Source organism: Haliaeetus leucocephalus, unplaced genomic scaffold, assembly GCF_000737465.1.
Source record: "Haliaeetus leucocephalus isolate CR32 unplaced genomic scaffold, Haliaeetus_leucocephalus-4.0 Scaffold206, whole genome shotgun sequence".
Taxonomy (NCBI): Eukaryota; Metazoa; Chordata; class Aves; order Accipitriformes; family Accipitridae; genus Haliaeetus; species Haliaeetus leucocephalus.
In genome coordinates, this window is record NW_010972642.1 from 5,915,125 (window position 1) to 5,942,832 (window position 27,708).

The 27,708-nt window shown below is 49.4% G+C and overlaps 1 protein-coding gene across 1 annotated transcript in view; it reads left to right on the plus strand.

Annotated features, from left to right (window-relative positions):
- Nucleotides 1–27,459, plus strand: part of CACNA2D4 (calcium channel, voltage-dependent, alpha 2/delta subunit 4) — a 128,992-nt gene extending 101,533 nt beyond the window's left edge. The window contains exons 27-38 of the mRNA XM_010566340.1: nucleotides 2,235–2,296; nucleotides 5,408–5,452; nucleotides 6,394–6,456; nucleotides 12,302–12,372; nucleotides 13,198–13,273; nucleotides 15,093–15,145; nucleotides 16,113–16,168; nucleotides 17,550–17,570; nucleotides 22,722–22,839; nucleotides 25,773–25,885; nucleotides 26,543–26,625; nucleotides 27,373–27,459. Of these exons, the coding sequence (XP_010564642.1) occupies nucleotides 2,235–2,296; nucleotides 5,408–5,452; nucleotides 6,394–6,456; nucleotides 12,302–12,372; nucleotides 13,198–13,273; nucleotides 15,093–15,145; nucleotides 16,113–16,168; nucleotides 17,550–17,570; nucleotides 22,722–22,839; nucleotides 25,773–25,885; nucleotides 26,543–26,625; nucleotides 27,373–27,459 (848 nt within the window). The remainder of the gene's footprint in view (nucleotides 1–2,234; nucleotides 2,297–5,407; nucleotides 5,453–6,393; nucleotides 6,457–12,301; nucleotides 12,373–13,197; nucleotides 13,274–15,092; nucleotides 15,146–16,112; nucleotides 16,169–17,549; nucleotides 17,571–22,721; nucleotides 22,840–25,772; nucleotides 25,886–26,542; nucleotides 26,626–27,372) is intronic.
- Nucleotides 27,460–27,708: the final 249 nt, after the last annotated feature.

The window sequence follows — 27,708 nt, forward strand, 5'->3', positions numbered from 1 at the left end:
TGTTCAGACTGTGCCATGATGTGAGGAGAGAGGTGCTCACTGCAGCTCCGTGGGGAATAGCTAGAAAAGTATGCTGGACTGCTGGGAAGGAAGGAAAGGGTTAGTGCAGAGAAGATGAATAAGCGCAGGCCCTACGGAGAGGTTAGGGCTGCAAAGATTGCATCCAAAGGACAAGGCTTGCTGACAGATGGCACAGATGTGTTAGACAGGGCTGTGAGTGATGTGGAAAGAGGAAGAAGAGAACTGGGAGACTCTGCTTTCTGTCCCTGCCACTGGCCACCAGTACGAGCCCCCAGGTACTCTTCTTCCTCATGTTGCAGGCAACTCTGTCCAAGTTTGGTACATGCTACTCATGCCTCCTGGGCAGAGGCAAGGATTCACAACCAGGGGCTAAGCTCCCTTTGAAGAACAATTTGAGGCTAGGTGTTCCTGCTGACAAAAACATGAGCCACTCAGTAAGTCTCTGCATTGCAAGGTTAGTTATGTAGGTATCAACTCCTCTTCAAGTGTCATAAGAACTCTTATGTCCTGGGTAATGCTCAGTCCCATTGATGTGATCTGCTGTGATAAGGAGAATAACTTTCTTGAGATGGTTTTAAAGGATAACGATGAATTTATTTAAAGCTACATACCAAATCGGATGCGTGGGCCTCATTGGACTCAGCAGCAACAGCACCGTTTTCCTTCTGTCATGGACCGCCGATTTGTCAGCAGGGGCACCAAGCCAAACCATGCCTGCAATAGCCCTGCTGAAGCTGATGAATCTTCACCAGGGCTGGACTCAGCCCCATCCTTCCTCCTTTGTTTGCATTCTTTGTCTTGTCTGGTTTGTGCTCTGTGAGGCTTAGGGCATGGCAGCGCTACAAAATCATTCTTTTTCCCCACGTACAAGCAGTCAGATTCAGTCTACAGCAGGGGGAGCTGGATAAGAAATGTGCCCGTGAATGGTATTTTGTAAGATGTACCAGCAGTGGGAATGTGACAAGGACACTGGTACAAAAGGCAGAGCTGATGCCAAGTGCCAGGGTCTCATGTATATGCTGCAAGAAAATATACCATTGCATGCTCCAGTTCTAATTCATACCCATCTGAATTAGAGCATCAGATCATACTGTTAACTTAAAAGCACCCACACGGCATGATTCAGATTTAAAGGATCTGTTCCCCCCTTTGAAACTCCTGCTAATTCAGAGGAAATCTGTAGAAACAGAAACACTTCATCCGCCCGGTATTGGTGGTTGTGAAAAAAGGCTCAAACTCTTTCTCTCTGTACTTCTTTTTCTCCCTCACTTGCACTTTATAGTCTATTTCAAGGTCCTGCTTGAGGCTGTAATTCCTGCAGAGCTCTTGGATTCAACTAGTCGACACGCAGCCCCATTGTTCCCTGTCACCATGCCAGGCTGCGCACGACTGCGCTGGTTATTACGTCTGCTTGTAGGCAACCTACCCAGGGACAGCTAGGTTGTTCTGTCGGGGAGACCCTGCACCGTTTCTTCTCCTGTGGAGCTATGCCTTACTTCAGGAACATGATGCTGGAAATACAAGAGAAATTAAGCCAAGAAATTAGGACGCACTTAATTAAGAAACACACACACACACACTTTTGCTTAGCCCAGCATGCGCTAGGCTGGGACCAGGTAACAAAGCACTACTTCTAAACGACATTTTTCTGTCAAGTGGCATTCATGGTTTTGTGCTTTTGTAGTGGCTTAGGAGCAATCTAAATCACTGTGGTCTCCCCTTGAGACAGGTGGGTTTTTGAATTAATCCCTTCCTCACACTGACCTACTTTATTTCTGATTGATGCTGTGTGGTGCAGGACATGAGGCTGGGGTGACGAGAAACATCCACTCTGGCCAGGCAAATCTACAAAAGACAAAAATGAAAGCTCATGCACTCACTCTCTTGGGTTTTTTTTGTGGGTTTTTTTTGTGGGTTTTTTTGTTAATTTGTTTGTAGCTGCATAGTGTTTAGTGGGAGGGAGGTGTCAGTACCTCAGTACAGTTGGTGTCCCCTTTTCCTCTACCTTGTTAAACCTGTGACTCTCACTTGGCAGTCTGACTCAGCGCTGATCCCCCAATGCTTATCATTCACATGTGGAAGCAGGTTGCAATTGCGATTTCCATCCTATCACTTCGGGCAAATATTTACTCCTCCTTTCCTAACTTGTGTTTGTCTTTCTCTCTCTTGCACATTCCTCTTTTCATCCTCCACCCCCTTTTTGTTTCCCAAAGCGGTGGGTGTGCAAATTAAGCTGGAGTTGCTCCAACGCAAGTTTTGGATGGCCATGCAACAGGTAGGAGCATCAGCAATCACGCAGAGAGACAATTTAATGCTCTTCATCAGCTAGGTTGATGCTATGTTACATCACATATGATGGCATTTTGATGAGGGCTTTTGCGAAATTCATATTAAAAGATTTATGAAGTAGATGATTAGTTTGAAGTCACACATTTCTGTAATCCTTTGACGGCACTAATGCCATGTGAGCTGCGAGTCTGTTCCGCAAATGCCATGTTGACAGTGTCAGCATCCTGGCCTGGCATTAGCTCTGCTGCATATGACACATTTAATTGTGGAAATATGTTTGTGCTCATTCAGCCTTTCAGAAACCTCATGGAAATCTGCAGTTCTGGGCACATGGAAGAAAAATCTACTGCCCTCTCTTATCATCTTGATAACAGTAACAAAACGCTACCAGCTTGCCAAAATAAAAATTATTTGCTCCAGGGATAAGCTTTCAGTCTTGTCCTGATTTTGGACACTGTTGCTGGACTGAGAGAAGTGGAATAATTAAAACAGTCCCTCCCAGTCTGAGAGGTAGGAAAGGTGAAACACCCTTCCCTTACCACCCACGGTCTTTCCCCCCAGGCTTTGCTTTCAGGGAGGTATACTGGAGGGGTGAGATTGACAGGACCGAAGCAGCACACAGCAAAAGCGACTCTGTGCTGTCAGGAGAGGGACCTGTCATCAGACAGGAATGACAGAGAAGATAGGAGGGCAGGAGGCTGCTTGCTGAGAGCGAGAACACGTGGGGAATGGAAAAGCCCAGAGTTGGCTGCGCTGGCAGGAGCATCCTTGCAAGTGGGAGATCACGTAAATCTAACCTGAGCTAAAAAGACTTCTGCAAAGCACGTAAGCACATCCTGAAGGGTCAGCAGAGAGCTTCATTTTAAAAAATCTCCTGAGGGCCATACACAGGCAGCTCTCACACAAGCAAGCCCACATGGGCGTTCAGTGAAAGTGGGAAGGCTTATTAAAGAAGCTGAAAGGAGGCCTGTGTGCCAAGCGCCTGCATGCCACAACCCTGGTAGGTGCTGGTATGAAAAAAGCCTGCATATGGTTTCCAGGACGTGACCGCCGTTTGACAGAGGAATGACTAACAGATTTTGTTTTCTCTCTCTCCCCTGCTTCACCGCATGCTGTGCCACTCTGGACATCCATGCTGTGCCTCCCGTCTCCCAGCCCAATGACAGTGATGTAAGTAGACAAAAGCTGGGGACAGGGAGGCATCCCGGCGTGCCTCACCGCAGCTTGGCTTCGTAATTGTGTCGTTTGTGTGCCAGCATATTATAGGCATGGTCCCTTGTCTGTAGTCACTGGAGTCGGTCCAAGCCTGTCGTACGCTGTGTTTGTCTTCACAGTAATTAAGTGTCTTTGGCAAAGCTGAAAGTGCTCTGGGTCACAGTGTTTCAGAGACCTGACCAACAGCAGGAGGATGCTGTGAAGTAGGCTGGTCTCTGAGGAGGGAGCTGTGCCCGTAAGGCAGTAGATGTGGTCTCAGAGCAACCAGGGAGCTCAGGTTCAGCTCTGCGCCCTGCTCAGGGGTTCCCTGCAAGCTGCCAGTGCTCTTAGACCAGGTTCCTCACCACGGTCCCACTGCTGCATGGCCAGAGCAGCACCAGGCACTGCCGGACCTTCTCCAGGTCTGGAAGAGCAGCGGCAGCGAGACTCCGTCCTCACACTGCTGAGGAAGATGCTGTGAGACACAGCCCCTTCTTGTGGGAAGCCACTCTGGTTCACCTGGGTTTCTGTTCTGATTTCCAAGCTCTGGGCTCTGTATTTGTTATCCTCCAAGGCCATAATTGTGGTTTGTTGTGGCCATATTTCTCTGCTGACTAAAGGAAGGAACCTACCAGGGATGAAGTACAAGGCCACCTCTCTGCATACATCAGGGAGACAAAACAACCCAATGCTGTTTTGTGGTGAGGCAGGGGTAAGACAATGCTTGCAACTGTGGGTAGAGGGATGTTTTTAAACCATCATCCCTAGAACCTCAAAAAGCCAGTTGGAGTCGGAGCGTGAGCATGCAATATTGCAAAGCCATGGGGCTTGAAACAAACTCAGGCATCTACAAGCCTCCTCTGAAGTTGAGCAGAGGGATGGAAACCTGAAACGACTGGGTTTATTCTGCAAAACTCAAGAGGAGAAATAAATTCTAACTGAAAGTAATGGTCGTCTTGCGGTTTGAAATGGCAAATTCACCTCTTGTTACTGAGAATCATCCAGAAAGGGGGCTGGGGCTTATGTATAAGGGTTTTTTGGAAATAAAGGGCAGCTGGCTGAGAGCAGACAGGCTACGCAACACATCAGTGTCCTTCCCTGACCCCAGAAAACCTCTGGCAGGAAGGGGACCCCGTGTACAGAAATGGCAACACCATGTCAGCTTTCTTCCCTCCACTGCTAGAGAAAATAGCATTAAAAAATAACACAAAGAGACAGACACATGCAGCCACAGCAAACTCGGAACAATTATGAAATCAATAAGCACCTGAAGGGCTTTGTTACTCACCACTTAACCCCTCATGTCCCCACCCAGTTCAGTGTTGTGAAACACATGTCAAGTCCAGTACACAGAAATCCTAAATGAAACAAATGGATGGTGCCTTGGGCTACACAAGCACCATTCACATCCTATTTTATCATTAGCTGTCTGGAGAATAAAGAAACCAACAGCAACAACAACAAAAAAATCCCTGCCTGAGAAGAATCTTGATCTAAAATACCATGCCATGTGTTTAGTCCAGATCTGAGCAGATGCTGAAATGCATGCTGGTTTCTCACCGGTGCACAATAACCTTTGCTTTCGTAGCCGGAGAGCTTGATACTGCCCCCTTCATTAACAAGTCTCTGCTCAAAGTGCATAGGTACTGATGGAAGCGATCAGGGAGCGGGTGCAGGATCAGAGCCCTCAGCAAAGGAGACATTGCTCAGAGAGGTGGGGAGTATGCAGAGCCACTGAGTGGGCAGCTTGCGGGGATGGTACCTGTGCATGCTCTAGAGCTCATCTTGATAGAAATGGCAGCTAAACTGCGGAGCTTTATGGCATGCTTTAGCTCGGCAGTCCCAAGGGGGAGACTGTAAGATGAGATCATGCCATGGTTAACTCCCTGCTTTTCCTTTCCAGTGCAGTGCCTTGGATGGTGCCTGTCCGCTAAGCTGTCAGGATGATGTAAGTTGCCCAGATTTCTTCTCTGTACCTGTGATGGGTGTGATTGACTACCTGCTCTGTGGAGACCTCTGTCTCCCCCACAAAAAAGGTATTGCCTGTTGTCTCCGCACGAGAAGTTGCACAGCTGAGGCAGGACCTTATGCTGTTGAGACAAACCTGCAGTTTAGGTCTTCCCCTCAGCTGTGAGATGTCAGGCAGGGGCATGGGGATTCCAGCCAGTGACTCTAAGGAGAGTCCATCTCCTCTAAGGCTGTCTCACTGGCATCCCAGGTCTTCCAAAGAGAGTGGCTGTCAGCATGACATGCATGCTAAACACCCCTCTTTGCATATATGCCACTGCTTCAAACTTGGTCTCAGGCATATTTGGGACAGGACAGTGGGATCACCAGAGAATTTTCATTCTATGTTCATGTAGGATTTCCTCTGCATCCTAGCTTTTCCCTGTGAGACCTAAAGTTTTTCATCCAAACACTGTGCCTCTATTTCCTGCTCTGCAAAATAAAAGTAAGACCAGCACTGGCGCTCAGTGGTGAGGAGAGGGTTATTTTCATGAGTGGTTATAAAACTCTGAAATCTGAAGATGGAAAGCATTAGATACCATTTTATTAAAGAGAAGTGCTCTCCAAATATCCTGTCTCTTCCTGCAGGATGCCTTGCCTTCTTAAGTGTGGCTCACAGCCTGCTAGGCCTGCACACACCCCTGGCAAGAGACAATCTCTGTCACAGACAGCTCACGAACTAAATACCTCAAAATGGAGGCAGAGAAGGAAAAGTCAATCGTGTAAAACCCATGGTAGCTGAGCCATGGGGCTAGGCATGGAAATGCCAAGACTGTTGCCATAAGCACAAGCCCACACCGCTCCATACTGCACACAGTGGTTGTGTACCAGACAGCCATGGAAAAAGCTGTCTTTAATGTTGCTTCTCTTTCATCTCTGCAGATTCTGAATTGCTTCCTCGTTGATAACAACGGCTTTATACTCGTTTCCAAAAGACCTGCAGAGGTAAGAGAGCATAAGAGAAGGAGGAGAGCGGCTTAGCTTGTTCCTAAATAACCCACCAGAGCTGGTTAAAACAAATGAAGTTCAATTGTGTAATAAAGGTGGCCATGGTGTAATTAAATTCAGCTGTGCAGTGAGGGGGAAGCCTCCTGGCAGAGTGACAGCACATCCTAGATGAGGAAGGAGTTTGCAGTGATAAGGAAGGAACTAATCAAAATATCTTTTTATCAGAAGTGAGGAAATTAGACTCCTTTCCCTCGGCACAGATGCTACTGAAAGATGATCTGAGACAGCCCCAGAAGGCAGGTGTGCCCTGACGTGGGAAGGGAAGGGAAAGGAAGGGAAGGGAAGGGAAGGGAAGGGAAGGGAAGGGAAGGGAAGGGAAGGGAGCAGCGCTTTTGAGCGCCTCTGAAGTCAAAGCAGGCATTCTTCAGGAAAGGAAACTGAGAGGATGGTAAGAGCAAAATGCCAAAGGCAAAAATGAAGAAAAAAAACATGTAAGCAAATTGGAAACAGGAGCATGCCTAAGAACTGGAGGATTTACTGGACTCGCAGAGTTGAAACGAGTGAGGAAAAAGACTCAGAATGGTAATAAAAATATAAGCAACAAAAGTTGCTTCCTTTCCTCCTGCTGCCAGTGCCTCCACAACCATTTCTAGGGAGCTGAAGGGGCACAGTTTGTGATGCGACATACCATACAGCCTGGGTAAAGTCAACACTACCCGCCACTGCATGGTTTAGCTATACTTTTCTGCTCTCCAGTAAATTCACCACAGAGCTATTTGTTTCAAAATAATAAAAGGTCATAGATTTGGATGTCAGAAAGTGACATGTTGGAACAGCCTCATAAACTACAAAGCAATAAGTCAATAGCAAGTGTGGGCTTAAAGAAGAAATGGGAAATGAAGCAGTTTTGTTACTGACAGAAGTGCAGAGTTTCATTAAAATTGCCATAGTATTGGAGTTACCAAATACTGTATGCGTATTTCTGAAAGGCAGTAGATCCGATCCCAGAAATTACTTTCTTCAAGATGTGACAAACAGGTTGAAATGGAAATTAAAAATAAAGTAACAGAACACGCGATGGATGTGATTGGGACAAGTAGCACAGCTTCTGTAAAGGAAGAAAACCTATGTTATCAGCCATAGTTCTCTGAAAGTGAGAGTGAATCAGGAGATAAGGGAGAATGGATGACCTACTGCATTTCAATTTTTCTAAAAGCCTTGAACAGAGTCCCTTACAAGAGGCTGTTAAAGAAGTTCTGGTTAAAGAGTGAAGTGTGAAGCAGTGGCATTGATCTCAAAGTAGCTGGGACAGAAAAGAAAGAAGAGGAATTTTTAGATGGATATTTAGATGGAAAACGTCAGCTATATGAGTCCCATGGTTTCCCATCTGGACTTGTGTTGGTTAGCATATTCAGAATAGGCTGGCAAAAGAAAAAGGTGAGATTGTGAATTCTGCAGGAGCTACACAGTAAGTTCAGAGAGGCCAAAATGAGAACTGCTGAGACTCACAAAGCAAAATGAATGAGCAACACAGTGGCACCAGGGGGTCATACAGACAGAAAAGAAGAGGGGCATATTGCAAGGAATAACCAACTCTTTGTCGGGAAAGTGACCTACTCAGGACACTGAATATTTCAGGAAAAGTGCCCCTTCAATGACGTGGTATGCCAAAAGAAAAGTAAAGAAAACTTGAACAATAAGGGAGGAAAATGCTGTAAAGTTTTATTGGCTCTCTACTCTGGGAGGCCAGGTCCTTCTACATGTCCAGGATGGGCTGGTAGTCTTAGGAATTGATGTTTCCTCCTCTGACCCCCATGGCATTTTCAAAGGTGATTTACTGAGTCCTGTGGCATGTGTCCACAGATAAAGGGAACTACACCCTTTAGCTATCACGTCTACTGTTTGTCCTCAGCACCACCCTCCTGGGTTCTGTTTCTATTTTTCCTGCATCTTATGGAAAATGGGTTTTTCCAAAAGCTCATCTCTGAAAGATCTGACTAGCAGAAACGTGGCATTATAGTAGATTTGGGTAAATTATAAAGATTATCCACATGCCTCCAAGATCAGGCATTTTGGCAGGCACCAGAGCTGTCATCTCCTCCAGCTGTTACCTCCCCTGACCTCGGAGAGTTCGCCACTACTTTTCTTCTGATTTCTTTATCTTGGCCCAGTTACTGCTTTTATTTCCTGATGGCACTATGAGTGTCCACAGTGTTAAACCCTACAGGGAATTCAGGACAGCAGCAGCATTAAATCAATACCCTGGGTTTCATAGCCTTGCCACCTAGATGTTGCTGCATGGGATCACTTGCTGCTATGTGGCCTTCCCTGCCCCATCCCACACTCTTCCCTCAGTGCGTCCTTTAACATAATGCCAAAAAAAATCCCATACCTGGATTTTTGTGGGTATTTTGCCTTTCTGGAGAAGTCAGCTAGTTCGCTGCCCTCCCTCCCTGCCTCATACCAGACACCAGAACCAGCAAGAGTGGCTCAGCTGCCTGGGTCAGCATTTCAGCCCAGCAGCGGGGAGAAGGGCAGCCTGCCCGCACACTGCCTGTTCTGCCGCACCGGCTGGGATGGGAGTGAGTTTATCAGACGCTGCAGGAGTGAGGGTGCACAGGCGAGCCATCTGCCCCACTGAGCCCCACGGGCGGTGGTGGCTCCAGCAAAAGCAGGACCCCACGGGCATCCCCACTTTCCCGAGGAAGGCAGCCAAGGAGCTGTCGTGTCCAGAACGCCTGCTTCCCAAGGCAAAGCGCAAGCTAAGAATAGCGGAGCGGTGCCAAAGCGCCTGTGTTCTTACAGCCCCCAGATGAGCAGCTGATGCTGGAGACCTGCTCCGGGGGCTCTGAGATGTTTTGCTCCAACTCTCCACTCACTTCCTTGGGGCTGCGGTGCTTTATGGTGCGCTCAGCCCACTGCCTGCCCAGGCCTGCCCGCTGCCCGCACCTCCTTCCCTGGGTGACCACACTGGAAACCAGAGCAGCTTCGCACAGGACCAGGGTGAGGACAGCCTGGCTCAGGCTCTGCTCCCCTCTGCCCTTGGGATGGGGGATCAGGGCAGGGAATCAACTCTAATAACCTCTGTCTGAAGGCATCAGGAAGCTTGCTGGCAGCCAGAAGCCACCACGGAAGAAAGATGGACTCATCTTAATGAGTGGCGAGTTGGAAGCTCCCTGCGGGATTACTTGGGGAAGAATGGGTAATCTCTTAATTTGGGCTAATCTCCCCATCCAGACTCATCGTGGAGGGAGCAAAGAGTTAATAGTCAGAGCCAGGAGAAGGCAGTTAGTGAGGGAGAGGACCAGGCAATCTAGGGCAGGGCAGGAAAGGAAAGTAAGTGGCAGGCAAGAGGGCTGCTCCATGCTATGGTGCTGTTTCTGCTGATGTTTGCAGCTCTGGGCCCACAACCACCCCCGAGTTTTTAGCTGCCTTTTGTGCCAGCCAGAGGCACAGCTGCGGATCATGGGTCTCCAGCTCCCTCCGCCTGCTGCATCCAGATGTCCCGTCACTCACCAAACCTCTTTCTCTAGGACTGCTGCCTGCTCCCTGAGGCATCTTGCAGGGTATGTCTGCAAGCTCTGCTCAGGTGGGACTCCAGGGACAGGGTGGGAGCTAAAAGGCCAAGATCCCACCAGGGCTGGGCAGAGCTTGTGGAGAAGCAAGGGCTGCCTGCTCACCCAAAGCCTGGCCCATTTAGCAGATTCTGCTTGTCTACAGCTTTTGTGTGTACCAAAAGTGCAAATTTCTCAATGAGCCAGCAAAGCACGGATGCATATACGTCTGTAAGCAGTGATGTAGCTTTTGAGGCATATGGGTGCTCCAGGATGCATCTTCTTCCTGTGCGTAGCCTGCATATGTACTTGTATGCTCTCAGCTGCAGGGGGATGTGATACAGCATGTGTCACACAGGATGTCAGAGGCGATGCTTTGTACTGTGAACCTCTAAAATCGCAAAGGCCTGGGGAAACCTGCCCAGAGCTGGGAGTTAGGACAAACACAGCAGAGGGATGTCTGGGAGAGCAGCAGCCAGCCACTGGAGGAAGCAGGTGGTAATGAGAGCTGCTTTGCAAAATGCCACTTCAGTACAGGACCACGTTGGTTTCTGCGAAGTGATGCTTTCCTGTGTTACTACCTGCACAGGCTACCTAAAACAGCACCAAGCTTTGAAGGTCTGATTTGATGCTAAAGGCCAGTTTGCTGATGCTTTTCTGAACACATTCCCTAGGCCTTACTCTCAATTACACTAATAACCCCTCATACTTGTACCTATAGGAAAGACATCCTACTTGGAGAAATTGGGTCAGACATCAGCATCTCTGGACAGGGCAGGCCCCTTTTACAGTCCTACAGTGGCCCCCTCCCCTTGCCACACCAACTGCAGCTTGCACTGCATTAGATCCCACTGCTCTGCCTCCTGCTGGGGCTGCAGACCCGTATTAAATGGAAGCAGCTGGCCTCCTCACCACCCTAATCAGATTGAAAGAAGGAGGGAGGTGAAAAAAGTTAGCGCTTGCTCAGGCACATTTGACTATGTCTGAGATGATTACAGCCTAAATGCTCGAAGGGGAGTTGATGTTATGTATCAATTTATACAGTGAAATGCCTGCTAAACCCTGTTGAGAAGAGGCTCATAATCGTGTAACACTACTGTTAGATGATTACCATATGATCTTGGGTAAATCTGCCTAAGGGTTTTGTTTTTTTAGTGGAAATGCCCCACTCAAATAAATGAAGTCATCTGTCATCTGCTAATACATGCTAAATGACTGCTAGCCTATCAGTGGAAAAGTAAAATGTCCCCCCCAAATTGTGTGAACACTTCCATAACATATGGGAGCTATTTACTATGTCAGGACCCATGAGCCAGGAAAATAGACGAAGGACAGCTCATATCTGCGCTCTTATTATTTACGAGTATTTTATTTACTTGCTTGCAAACAAAGCACTGGACTTGGCAGATTTGAAGCATTTTTGCAACAGATTTGTCATGGTTTAGTAATCAGGAAAGCCAGAACTGTGGTTTGTTTGAAGAAGTCTTTACAGCAGCAGTTCCCAGATTTGGGATTGGGACTGTACTTGAGGTTATTGACTCCAAAACGTAAATGGGACCAGAGGGCCACAAGCTCCGCTTTTAGTCCAGGCATGCAGTTGAGATTTGGAGGTTGTTGCCCCCTGCAAAAATGCAACTTTTGCTAGAGTGGAGCCTGTGCAACAGCTCTGGCCAGGCCAGTGCATAGTGTGTAAGCTAAAGGGATGGATTGGTTTGTGTTGTGGTTTTTGGGTTACTGCCTGCTCAGAACTTGCACAGCAGTGAGTTGTAAAATTGCATTTGCTACCTAAATAAATCTGTACAGCACACTTACGCATGCTGGGTTATTTCACCTAGGGCAGCAGGGCAGCAGGACAGTGGAGGCTTCTGAAGCCACTGTAGCCATGGGCTAGCAGAGAGGCTCAAGTGAAAGAGAGTCAAGCATTCAGATCCAGAGAACGTGGATTCACAAAAACCCACAGGAGAGCCCAGGCTTCCAGTGAATCAATGTGCCTGGGTCTCTGCAGCTTAAGAGTCTGCCTTTTTCTGTCACAAGCTGCAGGGACTTACGTGGGCTACATCATTTCCAAGTGCAGTAGGAACGGTGCAGGATGCCCAGCTGGCAATCGGGGAAGTCCTCCCTCGAGCTTTCCAGCCAGGCAAAGGACAAAGCTCGGCGTTACCTCCTTATAAAACACTTGTTATGTGTAGTAGGCCTCCAGACAGACTAGATCGGCTGGAGCCATTGAGCACTTGGAAATTTTACTGTTGTCGGTTTATTCTGTTTTTTTTCCTTTCTTGTGCTTGCAGACTGGAAAATTTTTTGGTGCAGTGGATGGCTCAGTAATGACCCAGCTGCTAAACATGGGCATGTTCAGGCGGTAAGTGGGGGATCTCTGCACTGTACTTCTCTTTCTTCAGCTGGTGTGTGGGTCAGGCATATTGGTCCCCATAAGCAGCACTTGAACAGGGGAAAATGCACATACTGATGCATGTGACTCTCTTTGATACAGAAGATCCTTTAGCTACCTGCCCCCTCCCCTGACTTGCTCAGCCCTTGTCACCACGCACCCTGTTCCTCCTCATCTCCTGCTCTTCCACCTGCTGCAAAGTGCCTAGAGAGACATTAACTCCTGATCTCCATGTGGCCAGAAAGCAGCTGCTCCTCTGTCTTTTCCAGGGCAAGATGCTATGGGAAACACTTCTTGGCATTTTGGGTATAAAGTGCTTCAGTTCCTTCTGCCACTTGGAAAGCCCTTCTATGAGCGGTTGTCTGAGAGCCCCCCAGATGTGCTGTTGCAGCTGGCTGAGCACATTTCTTTTTCTCCTAAAAATACCTCTGTTCGTCTCACTCCACTCCCCCAGCCTATGTCATAAGAGAGTTCAGAGTTTCAGTGGCTTGAAAACAGGAACTAGGGGGACCTGAGGTAGTTACAATTATAATTCTCCTGCTTCACAGCCTGCTTTACTCACCATTTGAAATTAGGGACATATTTCCTCCTGTACTGACCCAGTTACATTAATCCAGAGCCTGTATTTCTCGCTTTGCAAGATCCAGCACTGGCCAAACAGCAATGACACGTGTAAGCAGGCCACTGCTTTAGTCCTTCCATACAGGAAATTTTTTAGAAAAAGCTGACGTGTGTCCCCCATAGGGAGTTGCATTGCTTGCTTTTGACTGTTTGCTTGTTTTGTTTTGATTGCAGGGTGACCATGTATGATTATCAAGCAATGTGTAAAGTACCCTACCACCACCACAGCGGTGCCCGGCCTCTGCTCAGCGTACGTATCTGTCGGCGTGCAGCCGTCTCTGGCCTTGGCTGCAGAGGCTTTCTCCTAGGACATCTCCAACACCTTGATGTAGCACATTCCCCCAAAAAGTTCAGTAGATGTTTGCTTTCAAATGATGGGAATGTCCAAACTCATCTAAGGCAGATTTCTGAGGCAGTGATGGCCACTGACTGGTTTACGATTTGGCTCTCTATTGGCATATAGGATCTCACTGAAAGTCGTAAGGACCAGAGAGAGGACAGGAACTAGAGTATGCGAAGCTTCTCCTAAAAGCCAAGGAACCAGCGAGCAGCTGAAATGAACAGGTCATGGTTTTACTCAGCAGCTCAAAAAGGAGAGTTGCACTGTCAGGGAACAGAGCATCTGGAAGAAAGCTGTCGGCCTTTCAGGGAAGAATGAGTGGGCTTGGAGCAACAGAGAGAGGGGTTAAAGCGTCAGAGAAATGCTGATAGCCCAGGGAACAGACTGTCAGAGGGAACAGTTTTGCCAGTACCCAAATGCAACCTCAAGAACAAGCTAATAATCTAATCCCATTCTACCATCCTAACCTGGCCCCTAACAGACAGAAACAGGCAGAACTCAGTAACTACTCAACACTCAGTTCCCTTCAAACTAGTTGAAGCAACCCTAAACAGGGATGAGTTTATTACTGTTATGATCGGGTTTTGATACTTTAAAATGTGGTGTGCTGGAAGTACTTCTTGCAGCATGACATTGTAATTTTTTTTCCAGTAAAAGAATTTTCAACAAAATATTACTTTTTAACAACATGTTACATTTTTAACAATATGTCCATTTTGCAATGGCTATATTTATGCTGGATAGAGAAAATACTGTGATTGTAGTGAAAATATTTGCTTGATCATATCCTCCAATTCTGATTACTGAAAGAAATGTCACAAAATATGAGCTGCCAAAACCTAGGTGAATTGAGAAGAGAATAAAAAGGTGAGCATTCAGCCTCCATCTGTCCTTTTCCCCTCTTAGCGAAATCCTTGAAAAGGAAGAAATCAAGAAAAGTCAATTTTTCATATACGTACATAAAAATCAGTCAAATTCCCAACCATCTCTACATTTCACTATTTGCTGACTTATTTTGGCTGAAGATAAATCAGTTAGCAGTAATGGAACATTATCTTGTGTCCTGTGATTGCTGCATCTGTTTGGGGTTTGAGGATACAGTGTGATTATGAGAGGGAGAGATGAAAATTAGACATGGTTACCATGAAGAAAAGCAGCAGCAGGATCCTCTGCAGTTGAATTGTCCCTGGGACAATGCTGGATTTCCAATTTGTAACTGAAAAGCAGGAAGCTGATAGAAGTCATGCCATCTTGAGGAAAAGCTGGATGAAAGCACAGTTAAGCATAACCAATCAATGGCAGATAATACTAAATCCTGGGCAATGCTGTTGCTTGTCCCAGAAACACCACTTGCTATCAGAATATAAAAGCATCCTAAACTGGTGGTGTCCCATTTAGCTGTGTTTCTCTCCTGCTCTGAGCTCTCAAGGTCGTCCATACTGGAGAGAAATCATCAAGCAATTACATCTTCAAAGTCCTTCATACATTTGTGATAAACTCCCTGACCCTGATGGGGAGGGGGTGAGAAGATATTATTAGTAGCAAGGCAGCTCTGCTGGCTTTTGATGTATTTTGAACATTTTCCAGTGATGCCCAGACCTTGAATTTCCAGCCTGTCTTCGAGAGCTCTGGTCAGGGAATTGGTCTGAAACGTTGGGTCCTGCATAACAATTATAAACTCTCTGACAAGGTCCTTATAGTATTTCTCATTTCTTCTTTTGTTCTCCAGCCAATTTATGCCTTTCTAGCTGCAGTGAAATGGCTGATAAGTGATTTCCTCATGTGAGTACCAAAAGATGGGGGTGTTCGGGAGGCTCAGACCAACGGGGCAAGAGCTGAGAAAGCTGCAAGCAGAGGCCCCCGCATAGGGCATTGCTCTCAGCCTTCTCCTGACATTCAGCTCAGCGCCTTGCTCCTAGGAGACAGAAAACTATTACCATTCCCATTTTGAGAGGCAGAGGCCCAGAGTGGGTCTGGGATTTACCTGAAGTCACTCAGTACAAAGTGGCAGAGTCAGAAATAGGACTCGGGTCTCCTGGGGCCCCGTGCAGATCCTTGATGCCAAGTCCTCTTGCCTGTCTCCTTTGCCCGTGATGAGCAAATGCACACCTTTGTTTCACAGGGGACAAAGGCTGAAGGAAGGAAGCCAGGGAGCTCAGGTCTGAGTGAGACACAAGGGAAGAGAGAAGGGAGGCCTTGAATCAAGCGCTGGATTCAGGCTCACCTCAAACTGCTGGGGGGAATCAGAGTTCAAGCTCAAATTAGGATGAAAGTGCCGCTGCTCAGCTTGCTGGGTGTGCAAAAAGGGAGGTGTGGAAAAGATCCAGCTCCAAGGGCTTGAGCGTATTGGTACAGAATAATTCAATGTGACGTGCACCTACCTCCAAGTAGCCAGAGTACGGGCTCCCTGACGGCCTGTGCCTGCTCCTCAGGAGGGTCTCACGGTGACTGAATCCCCTTCCAGCCCCAGGGGCTGCTGTACTCATTCCTTCCTTCGCTGGTGAGGCCCCCTCATGTACTTCAGGAAAAAGCCCATTCAGATATTCCACAGTACGGATCCCATGATACAGTCTATCATGTGGAGAGGAAAAAAAAGTTAAAAAAAACCCCAAACTCAGACTGCCACTGCCAGCAAATTCATAGTAAATGTTTTGGAACTGATACTCGCCAGGCAACGGGGCCATCTCCCTGACACCTGCACCCTTCCAGGCTGCTGAAAAAGCATCCTCTGTTCTTGCTCTTTTGACAGCTTCCTTTTGGAGTTTAACATGAGTAGCTTCTGGCACTCAGACAACTTGGCAGATGGTGAGTACACAAGAGTCCAGCCGCCCCACAGCACGTGAGTGTTACAGCCACTGGTGGCAGAAGAAGCTGTATGGGGAAGCCCGCCCTCGTGCAAGGAGCCTGCCATCTGCCCTGTCACCCCTCCCTCCACGGACACTGGAATCCAGCTTCCAGGTCCCACCACCACCCTGTCTCCCCCCATTTCCACCCCCATTTCAGGCTGCCGCAGCACCAGAGCAATCAGGGTGAGGTGTGTGCGATGCGGAGCATGCTACTTGCTTTCCTCAGGGTAACTGCTGGGGCAGGGGAAGGCTATTCTTTCTGAGGACCCCCACCCTACATGCAGTAGGTTGAGAGAGACCATCAGCTGCAAAGCCCTTCAGTTGGAAGGGCTCCCTTCCAGTCCTTTCTGAGGGTAGCCTACAGGATAGGACAGAGAAGGGCTGGAGCAGGGGTCCCAGGAAGCTACCCAGAAACCTGTAAGGTTAAGTAACACATTGAGGGGCTTCACTTGCCCTTCTGGACCCTCTCTGGAAGAGAGAAGATGATGGCACATGGTATTACAGAGCAGCTGAGTGCAGTAGAGGGATGTGTCTGGGTTGAAATCCAGTGACCTGCCCTGCAGCTGCAGTTCTGCCTGCTAAAAACATCCTGGAAGTCTCTGCAGTCCCATCCCTGCCCCTGTAGGCAGGGGGGGTGTTAATGGCCCTGAGGCGATCCAAAGGGAAAGGTGAGGAGTGCTCTGTGCAGCCATGTAGGTGCTGTTATTACATCCTCACTAATGGTGCTTTTAGTGGAGACAGTGGTATCTTCCCTGCTAACTGTGGGGCTGAGTCTTCTGCACTGAACTCTCCTGGCACAATGGGGAAACAGTCATTTTTAGAAAGCGAAATTTCCTTCTAGTCAGAAAACCAGCCCGATGTCTGGGTACTGTTTAGGTCCCACTCACCTCCTCCTGAGAGGATCCCCAGAGACAGCGGTAGAAATTGCAGCTGTCCTCTATGCGGCCCTGGCTGCTGCTTCACGCACATCAGGGTAACTGGAGTGGCCCCGTGCAGAAATTGGTGAGGAAGAGTCAGATGAGCAAGTGCAGTACTTGTGGCGGTACAGGAGGGAGTGCTTTTTCTGGAGGACAGACTGACCTGGTGTTCCTGCAGGGAGCTGCTGTGGATACTAAATGGCTGCGGTTTGATTTAGTCTTTGCTTGAGGAGATGTGAGGAAAAAGGGAGGGGGTTCTCACTGCTCATTACCATTTCTTTTTGTGCTTTCTTCATCTCTTTCCCGCATCACCTCCATGACTGCTGTGTGCAAATTCATCTCTTCGTTGCGCTGCCATCATGTGAAACTGTCATGTGGCTCCATCTTCACTGTGTGTCTGTGTGTGTGATGCGACTTTTCCAGCCAAGGCTGTCTTCCATCACTGTAAGTAGAAACACTTGACAGCAAAAAGAGCAGGATTTAGCTAGAAATCCCAGGCTAGGAAAGACTTTTTCCACCTTTTGGACAATGGGGAACTTGCAGAAAGGTGTCACAGGGACAAGGCAGGCTCTATTTCCCTGCACTGCAAAGAAGCAAGCAATGCTGTTGCTCATTTAACTGGCTGAGCTGGTGATTGAAGGTCTGCCACTGAGAAGTCAATAAAAGAAGGGACATACCAGCCTCCTCAGGGACTGGGGGCACAGACAACACCATCATTCATTACTATGGCATAGATGAGCCTGTAGCCTGTGTACCATGGCATGTTCTTCACTTTGTTTCCCAGCTGCCCCGTTCTTTTCAGCTGTTATGCCAAAAATAAAGACCGACCCGTGCCTTCTTGCAGGAAAAACTATACGGGTCTTGTAGACTTCAGTTATTAAGATGCAGCTTAAGTCTTTTCCACACCCCATGGCTTAGCTCCTTCTGATGAATCCCAGCCCAGCTCCAGGATAATGCAGAACTACTTTCAAGCAGTTCAACTGATCAGTATATACTCTAGTTCATAAATCCGCTCCTACAGGCAAGTTAGAAATCCCTCCAAGAGAAAGTCCAGACTGGCTGTGTTTGTATCTCCCTGCTTCCATACCTAGCTTGTGTTCACCGATTTGCTCTCTGCCCAGCAAGGCATATGTGTGAGACAGAGAAATAGAGTTGGAATGCGCCTTACTATAGGAAGACGAGGAAGAAAAAGAGAGGGTGTCTATGGATGAATAAAATGAGTGCCCATGTGGGTGTGGGAGTAGCGGGGTGGAAGAATACTATTGGGGCTGGAAGAAATGGATTGCACGTGTTGTTAAGAAGGGGCTGTAGATTTTTGCCAGAGAAGTTAATATTTTCTTGACTGCATGCCAAGGCTGGTGTATGCAAAAAATATGAAGAGAAGGAGACATTTTGTGTGAGAGAAACTGAGCACACATTTATTCAGGGATATGTGCAGAGGAATTAACGGTCAAGGATCTAATGCTCACCCTTGCTAGACTGCGCACCTCTGGCTCTGCAGCTTGTGCCTCCCAAGCTGTCTTGCTTTCTGGGAAGGCGAGACTTGCTGTTGGAATATGGGCATGCTATATTCAGACTGCACTCACCATGCAAATCTGCTTTTCAGAGGTGGTGAGAAGACACGTTTGCTTCCACAGATTTTTCACTGCTCTCAGCATCTCATTCCTCTGTGTTTGTGAGGGCTTCTGTTTCATGGACATCACCACAGGTTTGAAAGCTTTTAATTAAGCCAAAAATACTTCCAGCCAAGGCATGCAGCCTAGAAAGGACTATTTCTAAAATTCTGTAGCTCACAAAAGTTTCTTTTTGACTGCATGGTAATGTTCACAGAGGATATTTTACAAGATAATTGATTAAATTCTGTGTTTTGTGTTTGTAACTAAGTGGCAGATTTTGTCTCATGTCCCAGACTAAATCCACTGACTTTGGTGGATGATTTATGCTGGTGGGAAAGAGTTCACAATCTGGGCTGTATAGGTCATAACAACGCGCGGCGGCTGCCTTTGCTACTCAGAAGGATTGGTTGCCAAATGTCTGACAAAGTCTTTCTGGAAGTGCAGATGGTAGCAACGACAGCCTGGAATTAACTCACTCTTTGCTATAAAGTTTGCAATTTGTTATCAGCTCCTCTGACTGTTTACTAATCCCTGACCACCAGACTCAGAGCGCTGATAACATTTTGATGTCCAGCACGTGCGTGCAGAGGCTCAGCCCAAGTGTTTTGCCGATGATGTACATGCTACTGGGCTTCTCTGAACTTCTGAATACTGCTGCAGCTGCATTGCTTCCAAGCAAATTAAGTGGCAGTAGGCTTAAGCATAATCTCTGTCATAGGTCTTGTCTCTGTGCAGAAGTTAGGAGCTTTTAAAGTGGCTTCTTTTCATTTAGCCTGTGCCAAGAAACTGATTTAAGATTGTCTGTGCAGGGGACTTGTGCCAATTTAGCAGAGTTTAAAAATACAGCTTGGTGCATGTGATGAAGTTAACCCCAAGCAAGTCAAACTGCAGACGGTCTTGAAAGACTCAAACAGAAATGCAACCTCTGCGAGTGACTTTTAGCCCATACTGCCAGTGGCAAAAGTGTCCCTGAAGTGCACTAAGCCCGGTACACTTCCCACTGCTAACTTCCAAATGCACAGGCTGCTCCTGGGAGTGCCACCATGGCATAGCTCAGCCCAGGATTACTGCTCAAGTGTTGCCTTTCTAGTCCTTGTGTCCAGAGCTGAGGTACAGCTCTTGCCCATGTGTGCAGGTCAGGCCAGCAAGCAGTGCTGGCCAGGTTTATCCTGGGTGTCAATCATGCAGTTTCTTTAGTTGACTTTCTCCTTGAGGCCCGGTTCTCCAAGCCCACCAAGTCCAGTATGACAGCCCTGATTCAACACTGGCTGAGGCTGGGAGGCCTCAAATCTCCTTCCATCCCATATTTTCCAAGCTGATGGTCTCACTCACCCCCTCCCTGCACCCCATCTTTCACAACACTGTTTTTTATATTGCTTTAACTCCATCTGCTTTGATGACACTACACCAGGAAGCTGGAGCTAGTGAAGGATGTCATTCTTTACCAGGGACAGAGGAAAAATGAGGACCTGGATGAAGTCTTTGCTATGTCAGGACCCTTTGGCACTCCTGACACGAGCAATATGCTAAATTCTTGCAAGCAGCTGTGCCCCAACTTTATCAGGTCACCTTTGTGGTCATCGCAGCTGTTCTTCTGAGCAAGAACCAGCACAGTCCGTCACCAACAGCTGTGCTGCGGTGACAGCCCCAGTCACTGAGTGCTGCGAATCCAGGGGTAACACAATGGGACTTGGATGGTTCATGGTTGAGGGACCAATGCATGGTCTTGCCACAAGCATGTCCCTAAGGTCTGTTCCTGGCCCAGACTATGATAGTCTGGCCTCCTGTTTCAGAGTTTGGAGCTGTTTTCCCAGCCACTAGTACAGTGAATTTAGGCTGAAGGGCTCCCACTCTGTGCCTCACACTCCTTTAGTCCATTAGGGACTTCACTGGCCAGAATACAGTTAGCAGCCCCGGAGCTGGTCTGAGCTGGAAAGAGTTTGCAGTTTCTCTCCTTACAGCATAAACAGGGATATTCTGCGTGTTTCATCAGAAATGTCTAAGCCTTTGAAATTCACCTCAGTAACAAGGTCTTCTACTGCTCATGCCAAATGTTCTCAGGACTGTTTGTCCCCATGACAGGAGAGGTGTTCTCCATTAGCAAAAACGGCAGAGGCTTTTCTGTGTTTCTGCAATGTGGGGTTTGCACAGAGGGACGGTGAATTGTGACAAAGCATAGCCGGGCAGACCCTGAAACGATGAGTGTAGTTGATTAATTTAGTGTGAATCCAGGGTGAATACAGAACAAAGTATCACGCTGGAATTGAGTCCTGTGTGCTTTTGGATCTGTGCAAAATGAACCTAACCATGATACCGAAAGATGGGTCCTACAGTCTGGGAGGATTTAAGTAGCAGGCTGCCTTGTGAGTGACATTTTTTGAGAGTTCAGAAGAAAAGCACAAGGCACAACTACTGGGCACTCTGTACTGCAGGGAGGTGTTTGAGTACCCATCATACTCACCTGGGGAAGGCATTAGGGGGGAGATTGTGTGGCAGTTCCTGGCTCTTAATGGATGTCTTGTGTCGCTGGATGGCCATGGTGGAGAGAAAAATCAGAGAAAATCACCTGGCTTTTCTCTCTCATGTAATCCACATTGTTTAGATGGCAAGCTCCACGGGGTAGTGCCTGCCTCTTTCTGTGTGCTCTGGCAGTGTCGGGGGAGAGGAGACCATAGCTCTCAGTGAGGGTTTTACAGTGATGCAAATTACCCATCAGGATCATGGATGCCCTCTTGGTGGCTTCTTACCATACATTTACTGATTAAAACCCATGTTGCTGCATTTTTCTATAAATCTTCAGTGCCGCTGCTGCAAGGGATAAGCTGGCCGTCCTCCACATCAGAAGGACTCTCTTCCCTGCCCCCCCGCTGTGTGGGTGGAGGGCTGCAGAGTGAGTCTTTTGTGCTCAGGCCCAAAGCTGATGTAGAAACCATTTCTCATACTTGCTGTTGGCTGAGCCACAACCACCTCTGCCCTAGCAACAAAGCCTCACATTTCCATCGGCGACACTCCCCTGTGTCTTACTGAGGCAGGAGCTGGCTTTGCTACCTCCAACTGCAGAAAATAATTGCCAGAAGGGCCCAAGGCGGTTGTTTCAGGCAAGGCACACTTTGCTGAACTCCTAGAAAGGATGCCCTTGCTTCTCAAGGGAGGCTCAGTAAGGCAATTCAGCTCTCCCTCATCCCCAAATTAGTTTGGAAGTCCCACAGAGTGTGACTGATGAGTGATGGAGCAGCTGCTCCCTGCCCCTGCGGTGGATGGCTCCCTCTAGGAGCCAGCGCTGTGTGTTAGGTGGGTCTCTGCTTGTCCTCAAGAGCCGTTGTCTGCCCTGTGGTCTCAGGCCAGATCTGTTTGCTGGCAGTGCTTTCTTTTTAACGTGACACGTATTCAACCCCTCAAATTGCCTGCTGCGGGCTTGCTCTGAAATGTCAGAGGGCTCGGGAAGGATCAGTGGTTGATGGAGAACCCCACCATGGACACGCAGGGTCCCTGCAGGGCACTGGGGACGAGCCTTGTCGCAGCTTTGAATGTTTTAAAAAGTGCGTGAACCAGGGCTCAGTTAGACAGGAGGGACTTTATTAACGCTGCTGGTTCGGTACCAGTGCCCAAATGCCCCTGCCTAACTGGCCACGGGGGTCCCTGGGGTGCTGTGGCCGCTGCGGCCCCACAGCTGCGGCTTCGGCAGGGCAGGGTCCAGGCTTGCTTGGGGAAGGAGAGTGGGAATATTGGGCACATTTCTCACATAGGCCGGTTTTCCCACCCCACCTAGTGGGAGCAGGGATCACTGCCTGGCTGCTTTCTGCAGCATCTCCTTCCCTTCTCTGAAAAGCACCTGCTCTTGGCAACCGCCGCGGGTGGGGGGACGCAGGGCTGCTCCTCCAGCCTACATCGCCAGTCTTAAATGCTTCCATCTCAGTGCAGACCGCTCCTATATGATCCTCCGCCCTTCATTTCTCACCTTGTCTCCTTACCATCGCAGCTCACAAGCACAAGAAGCACGACATCTTGCAGCCCTGCGACACGGAGTACCCTGTTTTTGTGTACGAGCCGGCCATCAAGGAGACCAATGGGCTGATCGAGTGCGGAGATTGCCAAAAGTAAGAATTTCAGCTTCCCTTTCATTTGGGGGGTCCCCAGGTCGTGATGGCGCGCGAGCCTTGTCACAGAGCCCATCGGTGACAACAGCAATCTGAGAAGAGTCACCTGCCGCTGTGCCCATGGCATGGCCACCATCCGCAGCTCTGGCCACAGAGCAGAGCTAAACAGCCACGCTGGACAATGAGGAGGTGAAGTGACCAAGTTACTGCTTCTCAATAAAAGAGAAAAAAATTTAAAACCATCTGTTAATAAGCAGAACTGGCTGTAGAATGAGGGAAAGAACATTTAAAATATATATATATATCTTTCCATTCCACAGATTTCAGAAAGGAACTTTTTCTGTTTTTTCATGTTTCTGGCAAAAGTTTTCTCCTTAGAAAATTTTCCTTTTTGCAATGCTTTCGGCTTTCCTTTTCCTTTTTTTATTTTCCCTCTTTTCTGTTTTTCTACAGAAAAAAAAAGCGGGGCGGGGGGGAAGAAATGTTAAACTGAAAGAAATGAAAACACGGGTCCACTTTTTTATTTTCCGTTTTCATTTTAAGAGAATGAACAGTCCAAAATTACAGAAAAGTCATTGTGAAAAGAGGCTGTTTTCAGCAGTTGCACAGCGCCATCAGCAATCCCATGCAGAAAGGTGACGGAAGGATGAATTTCCACTGGTCCAGCTTTTCCTAACATGAAGTGTCCAAACAGATCTGACTGGCATCCCTCTTAAAAAAAAAAACCAAACAACAATCCTACCTAGTCTGACTGCAGTCTTGGATCAACTGCAGGAAAGACTTAAAGGTTAGGAAAACAGCCTGCGCTAGTCAGCCTGACTTTAGGAAAACCAGGCCTTGCCAAATATTGTTTTAGACGAGATTGCAGATTTGGTGACAACAAGGTATTGTGTAGGTGCAGTAAGATCTGGGCAGACCCAGAGGAGCTGAGTGTCCCAAACTGACCTGTTTGTGCATTAAGCCACCAATGCAGCCTGGGGCTGACCCCTCCTTGCTGGAGGCAGCACCTCGCCAGCACCAGCAGCAGCCACCGCTGGGTCCTGCTCGGCTCCTTCATAGTTACAGGTGGAGTTGCAGCCTCTGGATCCCAGGCGCATCTCTTGTGCATCTTCCATGCAGGTGTTCGGGAAAGACACACACCCCGACACAGGTTCTGTGGAGCGTTAGCCAGCGGCCCACTCAGGCGTGCAGGCTTTCCCGGTCACGTTTCACAAGCCCAGGTGGTTCCCAGTGGAGTAAGGGTAGGCTGGGTGCTCCATCCTGGGCAAAAATTTGGCTTGTAGATTGGTGCATGGGGCACCTCTATCCTGGTTACTGAATTTGTGCATAGGTTAAAATCTGCTTGTCAAAGCTCCCAAAGCAGTCATCAGCCAGGAATACTAATGAAACGGTCATGCTGCAGTGTGTGACATCAACACCTCTAAAAGTGAATACAAAAATTCCTGAAGGCAGCGAAACTAGGTGGTGAATAACCAGGAAGACAGGGCAGTCCTCCGGCGCAGTCAGGTTGGCCGATGCAGGGGACACATCCTCACAAACCTGTATTTCTAATCCAGTATTTCTAAGCCCTCTCCCTTGGCTGAGAGGTGGCTAGCCCGACCGGGAGTGCACAGAGCCACATACTGGCTGCAGCGCCGCAGCCCTGCCACTGGCACAGGCATGACAAGCCCGACGTCCCTGGCCTTCCCTATGCCCAGCAGCCCCAGGCCAGCCTGCAGACTCTTTGCCAGGGCCGTACGGCCATCTGGTGCCCGGCGGCAGGACAGCCTGCCAGCAGGCAGTGGAGGACAGCAGCGTGGGCAGCTCAGCCTTGCTTCGGCTGGCTGCAGCCTCTGTGCTGGCAGAGGGCAGGCAATGCCTGCCAGGCATCGGGCGGGGGGTGGCTCAGGCTGGTGAGATGCCCAGACATGTACAGTGCCTTGCGGTGACACTGGCATGCGTAGGCTTGGACACGCATCCCCTGCCACTCCCCGTGCTCGCCCAGGGGTGCCGTAGACATGCACGTGCCGGTGCGCAAACCCCCAGTCACAGGCACACGCAGCCTCGTGAGCACGGAGACACGTCTGAGCTGCCCACACACGTGCATGTGCGCACACACACTCATGCACAAAGCCCTACACGCAGCCGAAACACGTGCCTGCCCTCATCCTGCTCTGCCCACGCAAGCCCTTTGCCACCTGCACAACTGGGCGGCAGCGCTGCTGCAAGCCCTCACGTGCACGTCCTCGGGCAAACACTTACATCTAGAGACATCCCCACCAGCACGTGCCTGTGCTCGTCACCAGCCCTTTTCCGTAGTCTGCTTGTCTGACAGGGAGGGGAAGGGGCAGGTGAAATTGTGGCTGCAAAGTGAAGCTGCATGGTTTTTGTGGCAGCAGGCAAGACCAAGCACCAGTTGGTCAGTCCCATCACACTGATGTAACGTGTGATGCTACTGGGATCCTCCATTTCTCACTCCAGTAACGTGAAATTTAGCAAAACTCTGCTCCTTGCAGAACCACATAGTACATATGTCCTTGCATTGTATAAGCATATGCCTAAATATACATGGAATGGGCATCGGCACACCTCCAAATGAAACCCGGCCTTCTCACGTATCATGTCCTATGACATGCTGCCCCATTTTGGGAGGGCTTATGTTGGGTTTTGTTTGTTGGTTGGTGTTTTGGGTTTGATTTTGGCTTTTGTGTCTAGCATGGAGTTGTAAATCTCAGCCAGTTTGGAGTTTCCTGAGGCCAAAAAGGTATGCTAACGCCACCTCCCCCATACGTACCGCTGCTCGCTGTGTCTCTCCCGCTTTCTGCTGACATCCAGTTTCCAATGATCTCTGTTTTCTTTGGATTTCTTTGCTGTGGGCCAGGTGATGCCGGGGCTGCTGCCCTGGTGCTGCAGCAGGAGGGATGTGCTTTCTCCCGCCCAGTCTTTTCTTGCAGGATGTTTGTGGCACAGCAGATTGCCAGCAGTAACCTGCTGCTCCTCATCACGGATGCTGTCTGCGACTGCAGTGTCTTCCCACCTGTCCTGCTGGATGCAAAAGAGGTCAAATATATCCTTCCATGTGCAGCCAGGATGCATGGCTCCACAGGCCCTTTGATCTCCATGTTTGCTAGGGTAGAAAACATGCTCCCGGGGCAATTGCCACAGGGGTGGGGGCATGGCCCGACTTGTGGGACAGCTGGGGAGAGACAAGGAGCAGGCAGGGTTGCGGTGTGGTGGAGGGGAGGTAACGGTTCTGCCGTCCAGCCCCCCCAGGAGGAAGCCCACCTCCACTGGCCAGGCTGTCAGATGCGTTGTACAAGGGTGAGGGTGGGACAGGCCAGAAGAAAGGGTCAGTGGTGGGGTGGGTGCAACTGGGCTGGCTCCCCAGCACTGCTCCCAGGTGATTCCGTAACTCATCCCTGCTGGATCCTCATCCCTTGCTCCTTGTAAGGGCGGCAATGTGGTGCAGCTTGTCACCATGAAGCTGAGCCCTCTCCATGCACTGTGGCCACTTTCAGCTGCCCATCATTCCTTCCTGCCTTCTAGCACTTGGAGATATCTCCAGCCCATGCAGGGTGACCTGCCCTTCCCTTGTCCTCCCAACTCTGTCTCCCAGGCTGTGCAGTTACACCTAGATGACTTGCATCAGGGGCCCGTGGGTCTGTGTGGTGCTCGTCCCCCTTTTCACTACCTGCTGCTGCCAGTGTCCTTAACAGCCTCGCACATAACACTTCAGTGAAGTGTGAACGGATGCGGTCCCAGAAGCTGAGGCGACGGCCAGACACATGCCATGCATTTCACCCTGAGGTACCCCCGGGGCAGAGCAGGAGGGAGGGAGACCACACGGCTGTGTTTCACCATGGGCATGCCTGTACCCATGCACCCCTCTTCTTACACCCCTGCACTGTGTGTATCATTGCGTGCCCGTCATGCTGGCTGGACCCAGACACAGACGTGTGACTCCCCAGGGGGCTTCCCAGCAGGAGGACGGTCACACTAGTGACACCTGGGAAAGGCTCGAGCTGCGACATCACAGGGTTGCTGGGTTTCATCTGCTGGAAGAGCCCTGATTCCTGTAAAGAGCCCTTGCGACCTGGGCTTGGTGCAGCCAGGCAGCTCTCCCGTCTGCCGGGCTGGCAGGGGTTTGGTCCAGGTACCTTTGCACAGTGTGCAAGGCAGCCCAGCTGCCTGACCCTGCCCCGCGGGGCCAGGAGCAGGCACAGTGACCTGCTTGTGGGTAGGGGACTCTGGAAGGAGCTGCAGGAGGCACATGCAGGCGGGAGCAGATCCTGCTGCAGCCTCTGAGGCTGAGGGATTGGTTTCAGGGTGTGAGGCAGAGCATGGTGAAAGCCAAGGAAATAAGTGGCTTCCTAGCTCACAGGTGGCCACTGTGGCCCACGGGCATCAAAGCAGTCCCTTCCTTTTCCCCTGGTGATCCTTCCTTTTGGCCACAGGCTTTGCTCCCCCTTCCAAAGGCGAGGGGCAGGCTCCCTTCCCTCTGCCAGCAGCCACCCTGGCAGTAAGCAAGCTGACGCCTTCTCTCTCATCTCCCAGGAAAATGCCCAAGACTGTGGTGGCACTGCTGAGATCTCTGTCTCACCGACGCTGCTTTTCCTGCCCCTGGCGCTGCTCCTGCAGTGATGCTGCCTGCAACGGTGATGCTGCCCGCAATGCGCCTTATGCGGCAGAGACCCGGGAGGACGGGGCTGCCACTGGCCGGAGCGATGGAAGGGGAGGAAATGGGGGCACAGGCTGTTCTGGGATGCCCACTGCAACTCCCTGGGGAGATGAGGCATTAACAATGTGGCACAGCGCATCCTGCATCCTTCAACACAAGGTCCAGCGTGGTGCCGACAGTGGAAGCTGCTCCCTCCTCGAAAGGCTGTGGCA